Source organism: Brachyistius frenatus, unplaced genomic scaffold (genome assembly GCF_029030835.1).
Source record: "Brachyistius frenatus isolate BFR_SWC_R1_liver_20210118 unplaced genomic scaffold, ASM2903083v1 Contig_229, whole genome shotgun sequence".
Lineage (NCBI taxonomy): Eukaryota > Metazoa > Chordata > Actinopteri > Embiotocidae > Brachyistius > Brachyistius frenatus.
This window is the reverse complement of record NW_027210828.1, coordinates 454686-475230: the sequence shown is the minus strand read 5'-3', so window position 1 is coordinate 475230 and position 20545 is coordinate 454686. Positions and strand designations below refer to the sequence as shown.

General features: G+C 41.6%; 2 protein-coding genes across 3 annotated transcripts in view; both read right to left on the bottom strand.

Annotated features, from left to right (window-relative positions):
- Positions 1 to 742: 742 nt before the first annotated feature.
- Positions 743 to 5393, bottom strand: cd74a (CD74 molecule, major histocompatibility complex, class II invariant chain a). Its single transcript, XM_069719998.1, has 9 exons — positions 5220 to 5393; positions 3935 to 4104; positions 3161 to 3264; positions 2924 to 2980; positions 2747 to 2830; positions 2486 to 2564; positions 1904 to 2095; positions 1744 to 1803; positions 743 to 1611 (listed from the first exon to the last, which is right to left on the bottom strand). The coding sequence occupies exons 1-9, from the start codon at positions 5306 to 5308 to the stop codon at positions 1604 to 1606; spliced, it is 843 nt and encodes a 280-aa protein (XP_069576099.1). The 5' UTR covers positions 5309 to 5393; the 3' UTR covers positions 743 to 1603.
- A 1112-nt stretch (positions 5394 to 6505) lies between these two features.
- The window catches only part of ndst1b (N-deacetylase/N-sulfotransferase (heparan glucosaminyl) 1b), a 43105-nt gene continuing 29065 nt past the window's right edge, over positions 6506 to 20545 (bottom strand). For both annotated transcript variants that reach the window (XM_069720016.1, XM_069720017.1), the window contains exons 2-15: positions 18762 to 19777; positions 16241 to 16723; positions 15394 to 15481; positions 14848 to 15002; positions 13951 to 14136; positions 12637 to 12765; positions 11579 to 11761; positions 11106 to 11202; positions 10720 to 10843; positions 10126 to 10300; positions 9837 to 10007; positions 9412 to 9521; positions 8548 to 8650; positions 6506 to 8442 (exon numbers count right to left, since the gene is read on the bottom strand). In XM_069720016.1, coding sequence (XP_069576117.1) covers positions 8323 to 8442; positions 8548 to 8650; positions 9412 to 9521; positions 9837 to 10007; positions 10126 to 10300; positions 10720 to 10843; positions 11106 to 11202; positions 11579 to 11761; positions 12637 to 12765; positions 13951 to 14136; positions 14848 to 15002; positions 15394 to 15481; positions 16241 to 16723; positions 18762 to 19307 — 2670 coding nt within the window. In that variant the 5' untranslated portion in view covers positions 19308 to 19777 and the 3' untranslated portion in view covers positions 6506 to 8322. The remainder of the gene's footprint in view (positions 8443 to 8547; positions 8651 to 9411; positions 9522 to 9836; positions 10008 to 10125; positions 10301 to 10719; positions 10844 to 11105; positions 11203 to 11578; positions 11762 to 12636; positions 12766 to 13950; positions 14137 to 14847; positions 15003 to 15393; positions 15482 to 16240; positions 16724 to 18761; positions 19778 to 20545) is intronic.

The window sequence follows — 20545 nt, the reverse complement described above, 5'->3', positions numbered from 1 at the left end:
TTTTTAATTTTATTACCTACAAAGGTACCACTTTCTGATAAGGCACCCTTCAAGAGGAGAATATAATTTTCTCCTGATGAATGAATTGCAATTAATAGGCTATCAATGTTTTAATGGTTAAAACCTTTATAATGCTTTACAGATCAGTTCGGAGTTCCAGGTTGGGAAAATTCCTTTGCTTTATATTGATTAACAGTGCAGTTATGGATATCCACAATCCATTGATAACTTGTTAATAAATTAATTATTACTGCCTATGGAAAGGTAAGGTGTCATTCAGTACAATCAATCAAAGGAATTCTCAAACCCAGATCCAAAATTTGTTCTTATTAACGATTTAGAACAGATTTAGTTTTTGTAAATAATTTACCAACCAATAATTAACCCTGTTGCAAACATCTACAAAAATGAATCGGGTTGATATGTTGTTTTATTCCACTGCTTACCAAGACTGTGTCTGCCTCTCTTAAGACGTATCGGCAAGGAGAGAATGAGGGTTCAAGGTCTGCACAATGATTCAGTCAACAAACTATGGAGACTGCGACAGCACATTTAAGGTTCTTAAACAGAAAAGGTCTTGAAAATAAAACGAAATGATTTTAGTGCACTTCACTGAAAAGTGAAACTGAAAACTAGAGATCGATGCCACAAAATCGAGGACTAAGTGTGCTGTCACTGCATCCAATCAAAAGCTTTACCAATTAATTAATCTCTACAGAAGGTGACATGCCAATGCAAACAGTGTTGTTAGACAAACTTTATTGAGCCTTCTTAACACAAACACCTTCAAAGAAGAACCCTTTTTTTCACATTTACATTCTTTAAAGGGTAGGTTCACCCAAATAATAATTAAAAAAAACAACTAAACTCACTCCATTCTCATGCTGATAGATTCGATTTTATTTAGCTCAATGCTCATCTGTGGCACTCACCGCATTGAAAAAATACAAAAAATGAAACAGCAACATCCTTTTCAAGAACGTGTCCCTCTTCCTCTGAATAATCAACAGGCGTCACTGAGAATAGTTTTACTGGAGCTACTTTCTACGTAAGTAATAGTACCCAATGAAAACCGTCCTCTCTGAGGTTTGTGTATTATCAGCGTAAAAGGGGCACACTGTTTCTGAAAAGATTTTTAAATGTCATTTTTCAATGCTGTATGCACCATCAACAAATTGCCATTTCCATCCACCGTGTTGGAGAGGTGGCATACATCACAACTGCAAGTGAAACTGGAACCACCTCCATTTTTTGTCATTCAGTTAAACCAACCCTTTAAGCATTCTTTGGAAACACATTAAACGTTCACAAACTTTAATGCACTTAATGTAGATTATATGAACACACCCGAAAATAAATTTGTTATTAAGAAAGAAATTAAAAACAATAAATGCACTCGGGTGTAACAGGCCTATAATGATTTGATTGCAAGCAGCCAGCAAAATGGTTAGAATTAGAGGATTACATGGAGGAAAAGTTCATCAGGATTTAAAACCATTGCAATGCGCAGGTCAGCATCAACTTTAAAATAACCAATTAGTCATGTCTGCAGAGATTGCTTGATGAAAAGAAACACCTTGCTTCGCGCTTTGCTTCATTTCATTCACTGACCTGCGAAAAGGGGAAACACAACAAGTGATGATGTGGTGCAGCCAAAAATACTTCCAAATAAACAGTCTTATATTTGTAAAGTGATTGGAGATCGAGCAGTAATCCAATAAAAACCTGATCTGAGGCACTCACCATCAAAGCCGAGGGTCTTCTGCATGATTCTGGGTGGGATCATGCGACGGGCAAAAGAGCCTGAAATGAACAGAAAATAAAATGGGGCAATTCAGGGAGTCATCATTCATTACAGTTTCACATAAAAGATACAGTCCTTTTTTTTTTTAATGTTCTCTACCTCTCTGACAGTCGGGGCGGCCCCGCATGGTGGTGCCATCGATGACAGTGCCGTCCTCATCCACACACCAGCAGTAGCCGGTGGCGTGCCAGCACTGCATGGGCTGGTAGCGGCCCTGCTCATCACACTGAGGCTTGTACGCACCAATCTTACCGCCTGACTCCGTCTGGCATTTGGTCTTGATGGTAGAAGCTGTCCGATGGGAAGAGTTGAGAACATTGGGACATTGAAGATAAACACCACTTTTATATCTGTCTGTTTAATCTGAAGCTACACATCCAGCAGCTGGTTATATAGCAACATAGCACAAAAACTGAAAACAGGGCAAAGCACTGCAAAAGGTCATTTTTCAAAAACATTTGACATCTTACTTTTAAGTCTAAAAAAAAAAAAAAAAAAAAAAAATCGACATTTTATCCCTGCTCAGAGTCTCTGTGTTACATTAATATTCTATTAGAAATATATTACTGTACAGCCAGAGGTCTTAAATGACATACTACTGGCTACTGGCAGTGCTTGGAAAATGTGAATGTAATGTCATAGCACAAATCTGGGTGAACTAAATACAAAATTTGCAGTAACCTGGCTGAGAGGTGGGGGGCACAGGCTTCTGCTGGGCCATCTGGAAGATCAGCCAGAAACGCATCCAGGACTCAAAGCTCTGCAGAGAACAAAATAGTAAATAAACATAAACAGGGTCATTTAATTTAATAGATTTCTGTTTTTGCTCTGTTAGTATCCATATGAGTGTGTGTGTGTGTGTGTGTGTGTGTGTGTGTGTGTGTGTGTGTGTGTGTGTGTGTGTGTGTGTGTGTGTGTGTGTGTGTGTGTGTGAGGCTTCACCTTCCACTCGCTTTCATTGATCTGCTGCTTCAGGCTCTGCAGGTTGGCCAGGAAGGTCTCATTGAAGAGCGGCAGCTTGGAGTCCTGCAGAAAACATGTCAAGAGCTTAGGGAAGACAGCGTCTAAAGACAAGACATTAGCAATGTGAGGACACACAATATACGGAGTGCAACATACCTGCATGAGGTCCATCAGCTGTTTCTCCACACTGACAACTGCGGTTTTCTGCAGTTTCTGTAGGGCAGGAACAGAGAAGTCAAATAATTCAGAGTATATTTTTATGTTGAAACTTTTAGTACAAGTTTCAGATTCAAGCATTTGCTATTCATTTTAAGTCTTACATAAAGTCTGTGGCTGCCAACTGGACTCAAATTAAAGTTGTTGTTTTTTTCCAGGAACTAAACATTAACTTACTGTCAGGGGTGTCTTGGTTTTCACAGAGTCCTGATCCGAAGTGAAGTCCGTCAGCAGAGGCATGCTGTTCATAGGCATGGCCATCCTGAACGGGGCCTTTGGAGCTGAGAAAGAAAACATAAAGAAAAGAAAAGAAAAAAAAATTATATTTCACAGAAACAAATTGAAGAGTTAAAAATGGGTTAAAACTAAGTCAAATTAAAAAAAAAAAAAAAAGATAAATGAATCAATAAATAAATACATAAATAACATGGATTGAACTGAAGAGAAGAGTAAAACTGAATAAAATGCTGTCTACCCTCCTACAAAACTTGACTGATCTGGACATGGTGTTTTTATCGGCTGCTTTATGTGTTGTTGTGTCTGTGTGTAATTATAGTGTGTGGATTTGGTGTCAGAAAGGTGATTCCTAACGACAGGCTAGCTGTGCAAAACTTTTTTCATTATTGGTATTGAGCTTTAAAACTGAACATCCTCTTTTGTGAAGCAGATTTCTCAATGACAGCCATTGAAACAAAACTTGTAGAGATGATGTAGGAACTATTATGGTAACTAACCAAAATATCACGTGGCTCATTTCTCATCCTCATGAGTCACCACAACACCTTCATTTCTCTCTCCAACTTTCTTAAAGCAGAATTTCAAATCCCTCTCCACCTCTTCAGTCCTCTCCCTCTTCTTCCCCCTGTCTGATGAAGACTATTGCTGACACTGACACATCCCTGTTTGACCACGCCTCTGTCTGGTCATTAAGATTTTGACACCCCCTTTTACCCTGGGCGGAGCGGGTCAGCTGCTTGGTCATCTTTTCTGAGTTCCTCTGAAGAGTGTGGATCTGCTGCTTCTGGTCAAACACCATGAAGGCAGTGAAGACCTGGCTGGCCAGCAGCAGACATGCCAAGGTCGTCAGGCCTGCAATCTTAAAGGCACGACTGTTGGAGCCCCTGCGAGAGAAACAGAAAAATATGTTGTCACTTGAGGAAGCTAAAACAGCAGGAGAGGGCATAACGAGTGTGCATGTGGAAGTAGGAGGGGAAAGCATGACATAACAAACTGAGAGAAACTGAAAGTAGGATTTTAACTTTTAGAAAAGATTCAACCGGTTGAGGCAGATGGCGGCTCTGAGATTTTTCTCCCAGATGCTCATTTTGAATTGTTGAAATGTTGGGTTCGCTTGTATAATGCTGTAAAGTTCTGTTGTAAGGACTTTACTATGTAAAGTGCCCGAAAATAACTTTGTGCTGTACTTTGGCTCTATACAAATTGAATTGAAATGAAGTGAAATGAAATTAATTGAAATTAATTTAACTGAATTGGATTGTGCTGTCTGCAAAATTATTTTTTTTACAAAGATATTACCAAAAATCCAGAGACTAAATCAAATATTCTGATAAGTTAACCAATATGTGTGAGCATCACTAGTTACTAGGCAGCTGCCTTCTGCTGCTATAAGGAAGTAGCCTACATAACGAGCAGAGATATCGTTCCTATTTAACACATTCAACAAGTATGGAGAAAAAAAAAATTCTCTCATAAAACGGTGCAAAAGTGCATCCACTATTGATATGATTCACACTCATAAATCTTGTACAACGTTGCTCCCTATTTTTAATTTCGAACCAATACCGATGACAGCGTCATCAGTTACTAGGCAGATGCTTTTTTCCCCCTCGATTACAGTTTGATGAACAGCAAAATAGGTAGGATAAGTAGTAGCTATTGGTAAATGTGTTTTAAACATCTAAAGTAACGCAAAAATATATTACATATTCATATTCATTACAGATAATAAATTAACTACATTATAATGTGTCGTGAACTAAGCTGAAAAAGTGAAACTGGAAACCTGAAACAAACAATTCCATATAAAAGGAATAGACGTTTATTATCGCAACATGAAGGGGAGGAAAACGTGTTACTGTTGATTGTTACTAACGTCAGGTAGAAAACTTCAATTTAAAGATTGAATTCAGCAAAATAGATGTATTTATATTGCATCAGAAAAACAGCTGTTGTTGAGAATTAATGAAAAAGTGTGTATGGTAAAGGTTCCTCTCACCCTCTTGGTCTTCCAGGGAGAACAAGGTCTTCTTCACTACCTGCCAGGCTGCCTGCGGCCAGGGGTGCATGTTCTTGAGGGTTGTCCATCGCTCTATGAAGTTCCTCTCAGCTTTTTCAAAAGCAACAAACTGAAGAAAGTCTGACAGATGAAGCACATAAGTTATCTTGAAAATGAGGAAGGAGCACGGAACAGGTTCCAGTGAAATTCAGTCTGTTAAAAATGCTGTGGGAAGGATCAGCGCAGCCAGCTCTGATTGGTCAAATTTCACATCATCACTTGTTAACAGAGGCAGACAACAGTGAAGTGACTGTATTCACTGCCTGTATTTTACTGATTTATTGTATTGTAATGTTTTTTTCTGTTATTTCTGCTCACTCTAAGACGACATGGTTTATGCAGTTAATTTGTAGAGGTAGGCTACATTGAATATCATAATGATCATATTAGTAGATAAAAGAAAAGTATTTTTATGAACTCTAGTACCAACAACAACACAGTAACATTAGATTTATTAATACTAAAATGCCCTTCTGAAATATTTGTTAAATGTTAGTGCTGACCACAATAACTTGTGAATTGTGAAAAGTACATTCATGTTTAGGCCGATTATAATTCATAAAAGCAGCAATTCATCTTTAATAATGTTGACCCTTGTTTACTTTCTGGAACAACAAAGAAAGCTTCTCAGTTAACTTTTCGGTGTTTTCCACAACAAGGAATTACAATGAATGAGCATGAACAACATGGAAATACAGTGAAGGAAATAATAATTTGATCCCTTGCCGATTTTATAATTTTGCCCACTGACAAAGAAATGAACGGTCTATAATCACATCATATACAAGTTATAAATTGAAATTGAGCTGCAAATTGATATTTTTTATATTCTGTCTCACTGTTAAAATAAACCTACCATTACAATTATAGACCATTCATTTCTTTGTCAGTGGGCAAACTTATAAAATCGGCAAGGGATCAAATAATTATTTCCTTCACTACTTTGGATTTGGATTTTAAAAAGTTTCAAGTTCATTTTGTTTTTGAAAAATGAGGCTTATGCTTCATTCTGAGGGATTTGTTTGCCTCCCACGAGTTGAAACCAAAAGACAAAGAGTCCGGTTTTTGCCCTTCAATCTGGATGACAAGGAACTGGCATGTTTCCTGAAATCTCTGTACAAAAGTAGTCACAATCACTTTGAATCGCACCTGAAATATAAATTGGTTTGTAATTATCAATCAGAGGCAGACACTTAGATGAGAAAGGATGGAAAAAAATATCCAGCTACTGAAAAATACAGTGGTGTTTTATTTGCAAATTAAAAAGCACCGACAATATTAGTTACATTGTAAAAATTATTGACAACAATTACAAATCTTTATCATACAGTCCAGGAGATTAGTACCATCGTTGCTGTTATGCGTTATCACTTAATACTTTATATGGAGAGACTCAGTACTTTTGTACAATAGTTGGCAGTGAGAGGACATGAGCGGAAATAATCGTAGCGACACACCTCCGCACAATGAAAAAAATCCAAACTCCCCTCAGAACAGCACTGACAGTTCACACTATGAGAATGGGCTGATGGAGAGTGTAAACCCAAACACATTCAATAATTTAGGTCTACCGCGGGCCTCGCATTATGTACATTACAAAGTCAGGAAATAATGGACCAACATGTGCATTGTTATTACGTCAGAACATTGTACAAAACTATTGCAATAAGAGCAGCTTTTTGTTATCTATGCTTGACATCTAGTTGCAGTGGTAATACCTCGACCGACAACCAAACGTCTGTGTGGTCTCACTGGGCGTACTAGTACTCTGCCTGGTGACTTTACACGTTTTTCACCCAGACGCAGTTTTTATTACCCCCCTCTCCCCCTTGAACTTAAAACTCCTCCACTAAATGAAATGAAACAAAATAAGACAAAATACACAGTTTTGATTAAAAAAAAAAAAAAAAAAAAATGCGGAAAATGGTTTTTCAAAATGCACAATCTTGTTCTGTACACTATCTGAATCTATCGGACCCGGGTGCTAAGTTAACATACAGTAGCTAGCTTATGATTTTTCTTCACAGATTGAAGTAGGAGACGTTTTGTTAGTGTGCTTTACAGTAACCTGTATGTTCAGAACTGATGTTCACTCGAGTAAAACTTTGTGCTTTCAACTTCTATCCTACTGTTCCTGCTGTAGCCAATTTAAAAGTCATGAAACTGACTAAAGAGCAGCAGAGCCGAAAAACGGTATAAATAACTGTACTGTACATCCGGCATGAAGAAAACAACAGAGCTAAGATGTTTAGTTGTGGTACATTCTACAATAATGCATTGCCGTCAGCATTACAAAATAGTTAAAATAAAATCAGAGTAAAGAAAAAAAAAAAAAAAAAGAACCCCTCAAAAGTCCATGTGGTAATAATTGACTGAAGATTCTGTCCTGGCACTTGTAAATGCAATAACTAGATTCTAACAAGGCCTATCAAGTAAGGCTACAACATGCAGCCCGAGTCAAGTCTCCAGACGTCCCATTCTCTGCTCATACGAACACATCAAAGGCATCTGCAACCAATGTCTCTGCCTCTGTTAAGTCGATACTATGTTGCCTGTTTTTAATGTGCTCCGAACACCACGACTCCTCGCTGGACACACGGGTTATAGGGTTTACGTCTCTGTCACCCGTTTTCCAGAAGTGAAACTGAGGACCACTCAAGCGTCAGACTTTGTTTTTTTTTCTCTCTTTGATTTCCAGGAAGAAGTTCATGTGATGAAAAGACAGTTTGATTGAGGAGAAAAGGGCTGTGATTATCAAACACTGCAAGTCCCTTATGTGCGTCACTGAGTCTTCCCTGTTCCTTCTCCAGGACTCACCATTAGGGCTTCCATGTTCCTGGTTTGTCCACTGTTGCCCTATTTGAGAAGATCACATTTCATTTTTCAGCTCTAGTTGGGTATCCCATCCTCAAACCTCGAAATATTCCAGGTTCAGTCAAAACTATTTGGGATCTTCAACATGTCAGGCCACTTGGCCAGCGAGCCCCGGCAGGGTGGAGCAGTGGTTTAGTGTGTGGAGCTGTGGTCTTCCCCTGCGGTGCTGCTACCTGGTGTGGACTAGCTCTTCTCGGAGCCAGCTGGGCAGCGGCTGACCCATCCTGTAGAGCAGCTTCGAAAGCTCAATGTTGTGATCCCGATAGTACTCCCTGAGAAATCCCTGGGACTGGACGAGGCAAAGAGGTCAGATGAAATTTGATGCAAAAACACTAATCTAAAGCAGTGAAATGAAACAGATGGTGAAGAGAAGATGTTTTATAAATGATCATACCCCAGGGTCCATGTCAGGGTACCTGCGTCCTTTACTCTTTCCCAAACATTTTGTCTTCCCTCCGTCCAGCAGCTGACACCAAAAGCCTTTCTTGGGGTCAAACCTATACATAAAAGATAACAGACTTCATTGTGAGCTACAAACACTTAACTTAGAATTCTAATTAATCACAAATGTCATCCATTCATCTCTTGAAAATGTATTTCAAGTCCCCCTTCACTCAAAATTATGTTTTGCATTTATCTTGTTTGTCTTGTTCTCTGTTGATTTATGGCTTCACAAAAAAAAAAAAAAAATCTGCATTTCAGTCCAATAAGCAATGAAAGAAGTGTGATAAAAACACACAAAAGAGTAGGAGTCTTGTTTTGAGCCTATAAACCTTTATAATAAAGAATATTTAATATTCAAAGACCTTTGAGGAGAAAAAGCTATGGTAGTTTGAAAAAAAATAGCAAACTTACTTTTTTGTGAAAAAAAAAACACGAGATAAAATGTATCTTTAAATGTTTTAATGCATGGAAGGGATGTATGTATATCTTTTTAATTAAATCTGTTTTTCGGTAATTCCAATACAATGATTCAACTAAACAGCAGAGTGAGACTGAGATAACAAAGATCCTGCGGTGGACTTTTGGTCAGCATCATAACCCTTGAGTCTCAAAATCTTTCAAAGGAAAACTGCAATAAATTGCTGGTTTATAGAAATTCTTGCTGGGGGAATAATATTACGTCTTACACATCAGTGTTTGTGTTTGGAAGTGGTTTGGACACAGTTGAAGCTATAAATCAATCTGTAAATTAGTTTGTAAACTTGGCAGTTGAGAACAATATACTGTGGCTGAACTGTGACAGGGGGATACTTACGCTAAGATCTTGTGGTAGTTGATGATGTTGGCGAGGCCAAGAAACTTCTGGATTTTATCCATGACTGAGGCAGGCTCAGTCTTCAGCATCTGTCCATCCAACACTAACAACTGGGTAAGAAAGGCACAAATGGTTACAAATATCAGAGCAGGAACAGCACAGTTGTATTTTTAAATATCATCATTATCACAACAATTTTCAAAGTTAAACTTGTTCAAATTTTTCCCAGTTCAAAAGTACTTGAGAGCACTAATAAAAGGAAACTTCCTTCCCTCAAGGTCAAGCCTCCCCAGAAACCCTCTGAACATGAAGCTTGATATACCCAGTGAGGAAGTTTTTTACAGATATAGGTGGTTGAGAAATACTTAATGCTGGTACTGATTGTACACTGATCACCACCATTAGCAATAAAACACCCATAATACCTGGCTGGAGTGGTAGAAGTTAAGCCAGCGCTCCAGGTGGATGGCGTACCAGCCTGGCACCAGACAGCGATTCTGGAGGACCCGTAGTTTGACTGGAGAGTCATGGCCTGCAGTGATGACGTCATGGAAGGAGTATTTCAACGCCACCGGGTCATCGTGGGCTCTTTGGTGCTGTGGGCACACAGAAAATGATCAGAGTCATTTACTTAGTCTAAAATAAATCCCCTAACAAGCACAGAGATTAATGGAGCGGTGGGTGGTGCGAAATTTCAGGTTGCCTGTGACAGACCTGGTACCAAGAGTAAGCTCTGTCCGCTGGGTTAATGAGGATGGTGATGATCTTGGCTTTGGGTAGAAGAGATGCAGCCCTCTGAGCAGCCACCTCAGAGTCAAAGTAGTTGGCACTCTTCTCAAAGTAGTAGTCTGAACTAGTGTTGGAGGGCAGAGGAAAGTATTCCATGTACCTAAAACACAGAAAACACAAAAATACAAAGTGTCAGCCATGGTTGATCTGGTCCAATTTGCTCTGCACAGATAAGGATATTTTCACTGTTCACTGTGTGGGTGATCGACCATGCACAACCGCTTGGCACCCCACGTACAAAAAACATTGTACAGTGTTATACAATGTTAATATTTGGGCAGCAGAGTCACAGAAGTTCCCTGCCTGCCAAGTAAATTTTGTGTTGGATTCCTTTCAGCTGCTGTGATGCGGGAAGCTTTGCATTAATGCAGGTCGAAATCAATTAAACCACCAAAAAACAGAAAAAAACACAAAAAGTATTGATATTATGGGGACTTTTCTAAAAAAAAAAAGATATTGGCAGTTTAGAGTCGTTGATTACTTACTGCTGCTAGAGCATAGAAAAATGAGGTTTCCTACCAGTCGATGCCTCTGTGATAGTTGTGTCCATTGAAGAACTGGATCTCCTCAAAAGTCTCCTTGCTGGGGTAGTTACTGGTCAGGTCAGGGTGCATGCCAAGAAATAGGTAGAGCGCTGTTGTGCCTGAGAGGAGAATGGAAGCGGTATTTAGAGGAGGCCAAGAAGATAAAGCGGGGGAACAAAAGCAAAAGGTTTAAGGGAATGTTTAAACTATCATAATTTAAGAGAAGATCAACACATAATGTAAAAAAAAGGGAAAAAAAGGCAAATTTAGGAAACAATAGTGAGGAGTTAAAAACATAAAGAGAGTTAGAACATGACCCGACTTCACTTTTCATTATTTCTAACTCCGTCCTGTAGAGGGTGTTGAAGCACTGCGTCTCACCTGTCTTCTGAGGCCCGATGACAAGCAGTTTGGGGAAGCGGTCACATGTTTTCTCTTTGGACCAGATGTCCTTGTGCCTTTTGTCCTCACAAGGATCCTGTAGCCCCCCAAAACACACAAACAATCATTTGTCGTAAGTGTGCTTCCTACATAACGCTAACAAATATGTCAATTTCAAAGTCTGAGAGAAAGCAGGATATCCAAGTTTACTCAAATAATCTCCAATCATGTTCAAAGGAAGTGTCTTTAATAAAGCATGTTAGGATAATGATATCCATCTACACCCATCAACAAAAAGATGAATTCATCAATAACATCAAAGTCATATATACACACACGTACACTGTCTGATTATGTACCGCTGAGGATGGCTAGACAACAGACGATACATTTAAACGGAATATTTTAAAGATATTCTACATTATAACAGATATAAAGAACATAAATGATAGACATCAGTATTTTCTTCTCACCTGCCAGAGGGGATCTCTCTCTGAGGGGAACAGGCTGAAGTACTTCTGAGCCAGCTGAATAGGCGGCAGGGTCTGCATCTTCAGGTTGGTCCATGTCTGAACGAACATCACCAGGCTTTTAAAGGTGTACAGGCCGAGCCGGTCGTTCCCATAGTTTGACAGATGGGTCATGAAGATACTAATCTGTAAATGGAAACAACAAGCAGTCAAATTTATCACAAGGGGTGAAGGTAAACTCGATATCGATATGTATGCCACTAAAAACACGTGACATAATTTTGATTAGTGCTGAATCAATTAGTAGAATTATTGATGAGTCAATCAACAGAAAATAATTATGATTCAAGCTTTTAAGTGAAAATTGTATACTTTTGTCATATAATCACAGTAAATCTTGACCTTTGGGACCTTATTATGAATATGTTTAGCTATATTCTGATATTTTTTGGATTAAATAAATAATTGATTTAATCAAGGAAATAAGCACAATAATAAAAAATAAAGAAAATAATTGCCAGTTGCTGACCTGAATCTGACATTGCCATTTTTATTGCTGTACAGTGTAGTGAATTTTAATTATCTCATTAGGGCAGCGTCCCTCTGTCCCTAATAAGCCACATGGGTGAATGCTTTCCATTCAGGGTTAAACAAATGCACTTCGAGAAAAAGTTGCACACAGAGGAACAACCACACAACGATGAGCATGCTGGAACAAAGGTTTTCTTTTTTTCATAGTTTGAACAAGTCTTGGTTTGAAAAGAGTCGGACACGGAGAAGAATATTCATCGACGGTAATAACAGGAACGTTTTTATACAATCTCAAAAATAACATGTTGACAAATACAAGGAATTTTCAACATCGTGTTTTGGCTCTGATAAAAGAAGCTTTCACAGTTGTGTAAAAAGAGAAAGCACGATGCAAACATCACTGCGTGAGTCACTGGCTGAGTAGTCATTGTCCTGTCCCGTTGTTTGAATTTCAATTTGCACCACCAGTTAAATGGGTTTCCAAGTGCGCAAGACAAACGCCGTGCTGTGTGGATGTGTCACCGACTCACAGGATTCAGCAGAACGGTGAGGAAGAGTTCTCCTCCATTGATGAGCTTGTCCAGTTCATTCGGACTTCCCGGATAGTCTTTATAGAAGATGGTGTGTGTGAAAAGACCACACGTCTGCCTGGGCAATACCTGCAATATAAACAAACACTAAGTCACAACACGCAAAGAAATGAAAAATTACACAGTCACATGAAGAAAAAATAAAGATCACAAGAAATGCATTCACACAAATAAACACACACACACACACACACACACACACACACACACACACACACACACACACACACACACACACACACACACACACACACACACACACACACACACACACACCATCAGCCCTCCACTGAGAGCGGAGCAGAGCTGTCAGTACTCCAGGCAGTTACCCCACACATTGTTTGCTTTCAATAACATTCACATTATGCAGCTCATTTAGCCAAAGCAAACCTCTCATTCACTCTGAGTCTATATGGAAATTCATGGAATGCATTTACAGTTTGGAGTGTCTGGGGAACTGAATATCAATCATCAGTAAGCAGCGGAGACTGTCCATTCTGACGGCGCTATCTCAAGGACGGGAACAGAGCTCTGAGACCACACAGGCGGACTGAATGCCAGCACTACAAAGGAACTGGACTGAGGCTGCACTGTTTCTTATCAATGCTGAAGGTCAACCTGGGAAAGAAATGGAGGAGATTTTTTTTTCTGTCTTTTGAACCTCTTGAATATAATCTATTCAACTTTATTTTTTTCCCTCATACCTGTATTATTCAGCTCTGAATAAAATGCCGCTTCTTTTGGGTGTTGACATTTCAGTGATTGGTTGTGTGCAGACACTTGCTATGCTGTTGCCAAAGATGTCAGTCTTCGTTATGGTGCTGAGAACTGCTAGGCAGCACTACTCAGACAGGTGTCTCATGCAAGACTGCTTCACTTGACTTTATTATCATCTCCCGCTCCGTACACAAATTCAACAACCCAACGGGACTAATGAGATGACTGCCTTTCTCAGGACTGCTGTTGCCTCTGTGATATATGGCAAACGAAAACAGCATTTCAGAAAAGCAGAATTGGAGAGGATTGGAGGACGATGGAGAGAAAGTGCCGGCCATGAGAGAGGAATAAATACAAATGAAGTGGAGACGGAAAGATAATTATCGAATGAAGGATAGAATATGTAGATGATGGAGGGCACCCCTGAAAGGGATTACTGGCTGAAAACGTAATGGATGTTGAGAAGCCAAGTGGTGAGAAAGCAACAGGCCAGAGGTAAGAAGATAATGAGGCCTAATGAATGAAAAGTGGCCTTACGCTAATGCCGCTGTGGATGAAACCTCGCCGGAAGCGAGCAGGCTTCAGGTGTGGGTACTCCTCTGTGCTCGTCACCTTAATGCCCCACACCTTTTTCCAGGCGTCGTACAGCTGCATGTGTACAGGGTAGACACCCGAGTGATGAGGAGCCACCGCGTAGCCCATGTTCGTGGGGATCCCATGCTCCTGGAGGTGAGAGTGAAGAGACAAGAAGAGTGACTGGAAAGGTATCAAACACAGGGCAAGGTTCATCGACACCCGACTGCTCGGCAGATGATAAAATTTGAATCCTTAAGCTTTTCCTGAAATCAGTGGGAGTCTGCCATTTTCTCGCTGGATTCACGCTGCCAGAATAAGCACAAGGGATTCACAGGAAAACAATGCAGCATGTAATCCAGCAGCAATTCAATTTTTCCAACTGATAACAGCCTCACTGCTTATTGTTTGGCATCTTTACACCGTACCAGAGTTCTAACTTAATGCTCACGCAAACCCAACATTTCCTGCTGCTTTCAACTGGCAAAACACAGGGTGACTTTTATTGTGGTGTCCAGAGAAAAAAACAAACAAACAAAAAAACAGTGTGTATGGTGACACAATTAGTGCAGATGGAATTAATTTATCAAAATTGTGTGTAAAGTAGGTTTTCTGCAAGGAAGTAATGAGATAAGAAGGATCAGTTACAGTGAGGTACACAGCCTGCACGTCCATATTTACTGTTCCCACGGCAACCACGGGTGTTGCTTAATTAACCAGGATGGAAATCTTGCATATTAAAAATAATTAAAAAGAATGTTAATACTATGTCTGGTATTGCCTCTTTAGATAAGCATGGATAGGTCTAATCACAGTGGTCAACCAAAGCTGTAATGTGACCTTTGCCCCCCTGTGACTCACCATGGCAAATTTCTTGTTGAGCAACATCTGCTCGGCCAGCACGGACTGGTTGTGGAAGAGATGAGGCTGCATGTGGCTCCACATGTGAGGAAACCACCAGAAATCCTTCACATATGAAAGCAGCAGGTCATCTCCCAGGTCCTCCTCATCAGATCCTGGACACAGAAGAGATGCGGGACAGTCCGATGGGGGAAGAAGGAGACGGGAGAGAGAAGACAGGGGTTTACAGAAAAATGAGGGGTGATGGGTTCGGAGGAAATTGAAGAGATAAAAATGGACAAAGACAAAGGAGAGGCAAAGGTCAAATGAGGCCAGTGATGACAAAGAGAGGAAATGAAAGTCAGCGAGGCAAAGAGAGAAGGAGTTCAAATATTAAAATGTAGCATGTGAGGAAAAAATAGTCGATGCGCGACAGAGAAGAAAATTAAAAGAATATGAACCTAAACTTTACAAACTTCGAGGTGCTATCTCCTTCAGTTTAGCGCATGTTCTCATCTCTGCATGAGTTAACTGTGCCAAAGGTTCTCTTCACAGAATGCATCTTACCAGCGTGAAAGAATTTCCCTGAGAAGCCCAGATTGAAGGTGAAGTTGGGCACATGGGTGCGCAGCTCCCTCTGTGTCTCCAGCAGGGCCTGAAACAGTGGGAGGAAAAGGAATATGAGTCAATACATGATGTGCTCAAACTGGCGCATGAGTGCATTAATGAGGAAGCGTGAACACTCAGGCGGTCGCGTGCCCACATACATATTTCATTCTGCAAGTTTCTGTCGGTAAACATCCAATATCCACTCCCTGTTGCCTCACTCCTCTCCTTCATTCTGTTTGATATTTGGCTCTCCTCTGATTCGGGTGTTTGTTTCATTTGATCTCCACGCTGGATGAGACTCCCAGCACACACCCCCTCCCCCCACCCTCTCACTCTCAGATTTCTCCATCTTGTCAGGGTGTGATTTGTTCCTAAAAGCTTGCTGATGCGCTGCCAGTGAGGAGGCCTTGATGCTTCTTCCATAACTTTTTCTTATACCCTTTGCCTCCACATGTGAGGGGAGTCTGTTCTGCTCTGAGGGGACGCAAGCACGGAGCTTTTCAACATTCTTTGTATGTCTCTGGGTCCCTGAAATATTCATTGCTGTGGAGCTTCTGTGACAGTGTGAGCAGTGGGGCCTGTCAGCTTTGAGCAGCCTACTGGGACGAATGCATTCAAAAGGAGAAGAAGGGCGAGAAGAAGGGGTTTCTGTATGACTGGCATGGGACAGCACATGCTATGTGTGAGTCAATTTTGAAAGATTTTAGCAAAGGGCTGCTGAAAACATTGGCAGACGACTGGATGAGTAGGTTCAGTTTCTGCTCTGACAAACTTTTTTCACTCAGAAACACGTGCATAAACTTACCTTTACATCAGGCACCTTCATGCGGGTGCCCTCTTTGCCCACAAAGATGTCATCTATATCCACCAGGATGTAGCGCTCCAGGGACAACGAGAGTCTCTTCCCCGTCAGAAAGGCCACAGCGTCCACAAACACCAACTTGTGCAGCCAGAAGACCAGATTGTTGCCAAACAGGACTCTCTGAATGCCGTCATGAAGCCCCAGGTCCTGCACCACCGACGGCAGCAGAGCAGCATTCTGCCCCATCGATGCGACACTCTCCGCTGATTGGGTCTTGGCCAGCAACACGGGTTCGTATGTAGAGTGGTTGGACTGGAAAACGGTCCAGTCGTCCCCAGGGAGAGGTCCTGGCAGGGGCTGCCCGGATCGGGTGATAAAGAGAAGTGGGGACTTGGGGTTGACTGTGCAGTCCTTCAGACCCAAGTTAGAGTGAAGAAAGAGGGGGAAGCCTTTCAGCTGAGCACTGAGCAGACTGTTTTCATTGGCCTGATCAACACAAAGAGACAGAGACAAGAGAGAAATCATCATACACCAGAGTGATGAAGACAGAAACGTATTGGATATAATTCCCCAATTTCTTCAGTCATGTGTAAAATAAGGAATGTCAGGCCTACTCAAACGTGAAGGCATGAGGCAGCTTCTACCTGCTATGCTCAATCTGTTATGCGCCGAGATTGCTGACAAAATGAATAACCTCCTGCTGTGTCCTTTAAGGTTCGGAGGCTTCAGTGACAACTCTCCGATTCTCTCTTAGATTTTCCAAGTCTTACTTAGAATTTCACCACCCTGTGTGTGTGTGTGTGTGTGTGTGTGTGTGTGTGTGTGTGTGTGTGTGTGTGTGTGTGTGTGTGTGTGTGTGTGTGTGTGTGTGTGTGTGTGTGTGTGTGTGTGTGTGTTAGAGACAGCATCATAAAGTTGATCCTTGTGTGCCCCCTTTGCATCCACATCATGGCTACTGATGTTTATCTATTGTGATGTGCAAACCGGAGAATGAAAGATACTGGACTTTTGATAACAGTATTTGAGAGTTTGAATTTTTTTTTTAAATATATCAGCATATAATCTTTAACCATTGTCTTGGTTGGTTTTTTTTTTACACAGACTCTAATTCACATTATTTAGAGTCACTAACCCCCCTGCTGTGGGTGTGTATATGATAAATCATTGCAAAAAATCTGCCTATTTATACATCATTTTTTCTTTGATCAAACCGTATTAAAACCCAAATATAGAAAAGCATACCTTTCCTTCACAACATATTGTGCTGGGAACAAACAAATTATTTCATTGTTAATCCACCAGATACAGAAAGACCCCATTAATCATATGTTCTATGGACTGGAAGTATTTGTTTACCAAAAACATATTTACAGCATGTAGGTGTTACTTATGTTAAGCAGATCCCGGAAAGCTCTAACTCTAAAGAACAAACTGATATGAAACACCAATAACAGAAATCTAAATAGACTTAGCAGGGGCGTTAGTGCTGCATAAAAAGTACTGCGAAAGCCGATTACAGATGCAGAACAGATCAGAATCTATTGTATGTTTTACAGCTGGAGTTTCTGAAAACCTGAATAGGAGTAAATGCATCTGCTCCTGTACAGGACTTTGAAAGCATGTAGTCAGATTCTTATAAGACAAGAAAAGTCATTAAGTGTCAATTTGATAAACAGTTTTGAGCAGGTTTTTTTTTATTTATTTTTTTTAACTCTTTAAAAGGCTACACCCAGTACCATTTAAATCCAAGTTTAGTTTTAGAAAAAATAAGTACATGATTAATAAATATTTTTAAAATGCATCCTTTCAAATTGGTTTCTAAATTATGCAAATAATATCTGGTTACTCATCAGCCCAACATAAACGTTGATACAGATCTGTAATAAGCCAAAACTGGCCAATAATATCCGGATACACTTGGTATGTCGGTTGAGTGCTACTGCAAACAGTTCAGACAGCAGAGCAGCGCTGTTGTGTGACCAGGTCATTGGGATGCACACCCTGCTTTCTCCTTCCTCCTCTCCCAGTGGATGGTAAATCCCACCAGGTTAACCTTCACCTGCACTGCCTAACATCTCTGCACCCCCCAAATCTTTTTCTATATTCTTTCCAAGGCTCCGAGATGGTGATTAAAACCATAAGACCTGAAAACTGGCCCTGGGCAAATAGGCGTATCTAGGGATTACTGAGAGCGAGAGAAGGAAAGAGAGAAAGAGAAAATAAGAGCAATGGAGGACTGAATAGCGAGAGAGACAAAAACAAAGCAGAGAAAACAAGGGAGGAGAAACAAGAGACCGGGGGAGAGTGAAGGAGGCCAGATTGCAGAATATGGAATAAACAGAGATAGGGAGAACATGAGAGAAACATGAGAGTGGAACTGAGTGATATTAAACTGGGCAGGTCTTTCCAACTCTGTGAATCCCATCTCCTTAGAGACGGTGGAGCCAGATGGACAGGGCAGAAGGTGTGAGTGAGAGGAGGGAGAGGATGGAGGGAGGAAGAGGGAGTGTGGTGTTGTCCTAACCTTGAAGAAGCCAATGATGCCCACTCCATACTCCACACAGTATTTGTCCAGCAGCTCTCGGTTCCAGGCATCCAAGTTAACATACTTGAGAATGTTTTCATAAATCACCAGTGTGAAACGCCCTCTCTCTTTGTCCGTCAATGTGGGCATGTCCCCTTTACCAGGAGAGATCTCAGTCCGGTACCTGAACCGGCCAGACTCCAAGATGGCCACGATTTCCTGCCCCAGTTGAGAATACTGGCTTTCCACAAACACCAGAACCACAGGATCTGTCCTGGCCCCTCCGGGATCCACCCCCGGACCCCCTGAGACGCTCCGCAAAGGCAGCAGTCGGGATGGAGTGACCCTCGGGTCGTCCGAGTCGGCAGATGCTCCCTCTGCACCGGACACACCCCCTCCCGACGGCTCCAGCTCCCGCTTGACGCCATAGAGGAAGTAGGCCGAGATGAAGACGCTGACCGTGCAGAAGAGGAACAGGAGGAGCAGGGAGGTCTGCAGGGGGAGGAGACGGACCAGCCGACGGACGCGTGTCACACATCCCAGCATCGTCTCACGTCACCACTCCGCCCCACCGGCCCAGCAACACGCCTTGGGGACAGTCTCTCTCAGTGTGGGTAGGAAGCAGCGAGCAGGGATTATTCACAACAAAGTCAGCCTCGTTGTGGGCTAAATACGAACGCCGTTAAGGTAGCAGCTGCAGCAGCTACTGGAGAAAGAAATGAGACGGTCTCACGGTGGCTCTCCTTCATATTGCAGCACTGCTTATGTCACCATGGCAAAGAAGTGGGGGGCCTTGGACCACTCGTGCACACTTATGCCTCAGAGGAAAGGCTGGCCGAGTCACTGGTGGAGAAAGATGATGGAAGACTCCATCACCTGTCCATCATGTGAGCCTGTCAACCATGTCCTGGCTAGATTTCGCTCCCCTCTTTTGACTGGAGAATAATTTCTTGAGGAACGTAAGGCCACACAGGTCATCTCAGCAGCACCATTCCCTCAGGATCAAATCTCCTGACCTAGAAAAACAGCAAGAGAGAGGAAAGTGATGTTAAAATCTAACAGCACGACACGAGCTCCTATAGAACAAACAGTGTATCGCATCCTTTTGTTGTGTGGGTTTAGTGCTGTGTGGGAGATGTGTGTATAGTGCCAGTGCCAACACTCCAAAAGTTCACTCCAAAGTAGTCCTTGCATTCACCTACACAAAGTAAGCGCTGCCAATTTCCCCCTACACAGACCACACCTAACCCCTGTGCGAGCACACACACACACACACACACACACACACACACACACACACACACACACACACACACACACACACACACACACACACACACACACACACCACCCGCTCACGCAACCTCCACACAATCAATAGGCAGAATGTGAGTGACAACAAAGCTTCAGGGCAAGCCAATTCCCGATTCCGTCCGGCAGAACTGTGTGACTGAACAGAAGTGAAGCCATCACCCGCGGGGACACTGACTCGCCTTCTACTTCCCCTCAAATCCTCACAATATCGAGACCAAAATGAAGTGCAGGAGAAGGGAAGAAAACCAAGCTGATGGAAGGGAAGCAATCCAAGAGCAGAGGAGTAAGTGACAGTGACAGACAGACCTTGCAACAATAGGATCCTTTTACTGTTGGAGAAAATCCCCAGCCACACTCAATATACATTTCCATACCCTCTGTAGACCTAACATAATATACGAGCCCTTGAGTGACTCTCCATCAAGCCAAGTGTGAAAAGTACAGGATGCAGCATGAGGATGGTGTGAGCT

What these genes read in the sequence shown, in the direction of transcription:
- cd74a (XM_069719998.1), bottom strand. Translation starts at nt 5,308, where the DNA reads ATGGACAACCCTCAAGAACATGCACCCCTGGCCGCAGGCAGCCTGGCA. An exon ending in GCTGACCCGCTCCGCCCAGG is followed by an intron (nt 3,265 to 3,934) that starts GTAAAAGGGGGT and finishes TTTCTTTCTCAG; the next exon opens with CTCCAAAGGCCCCGTTCAGG. An exon ending in CCGCCCCGACTGTCAGAGAG is followed by an intron (nt 1,804 to 1,903) that starts GTAGAGAACATT and finishes TGTTCATTTCAG; the next exon opens with GCTCTTTTGCCCGTCGCATG.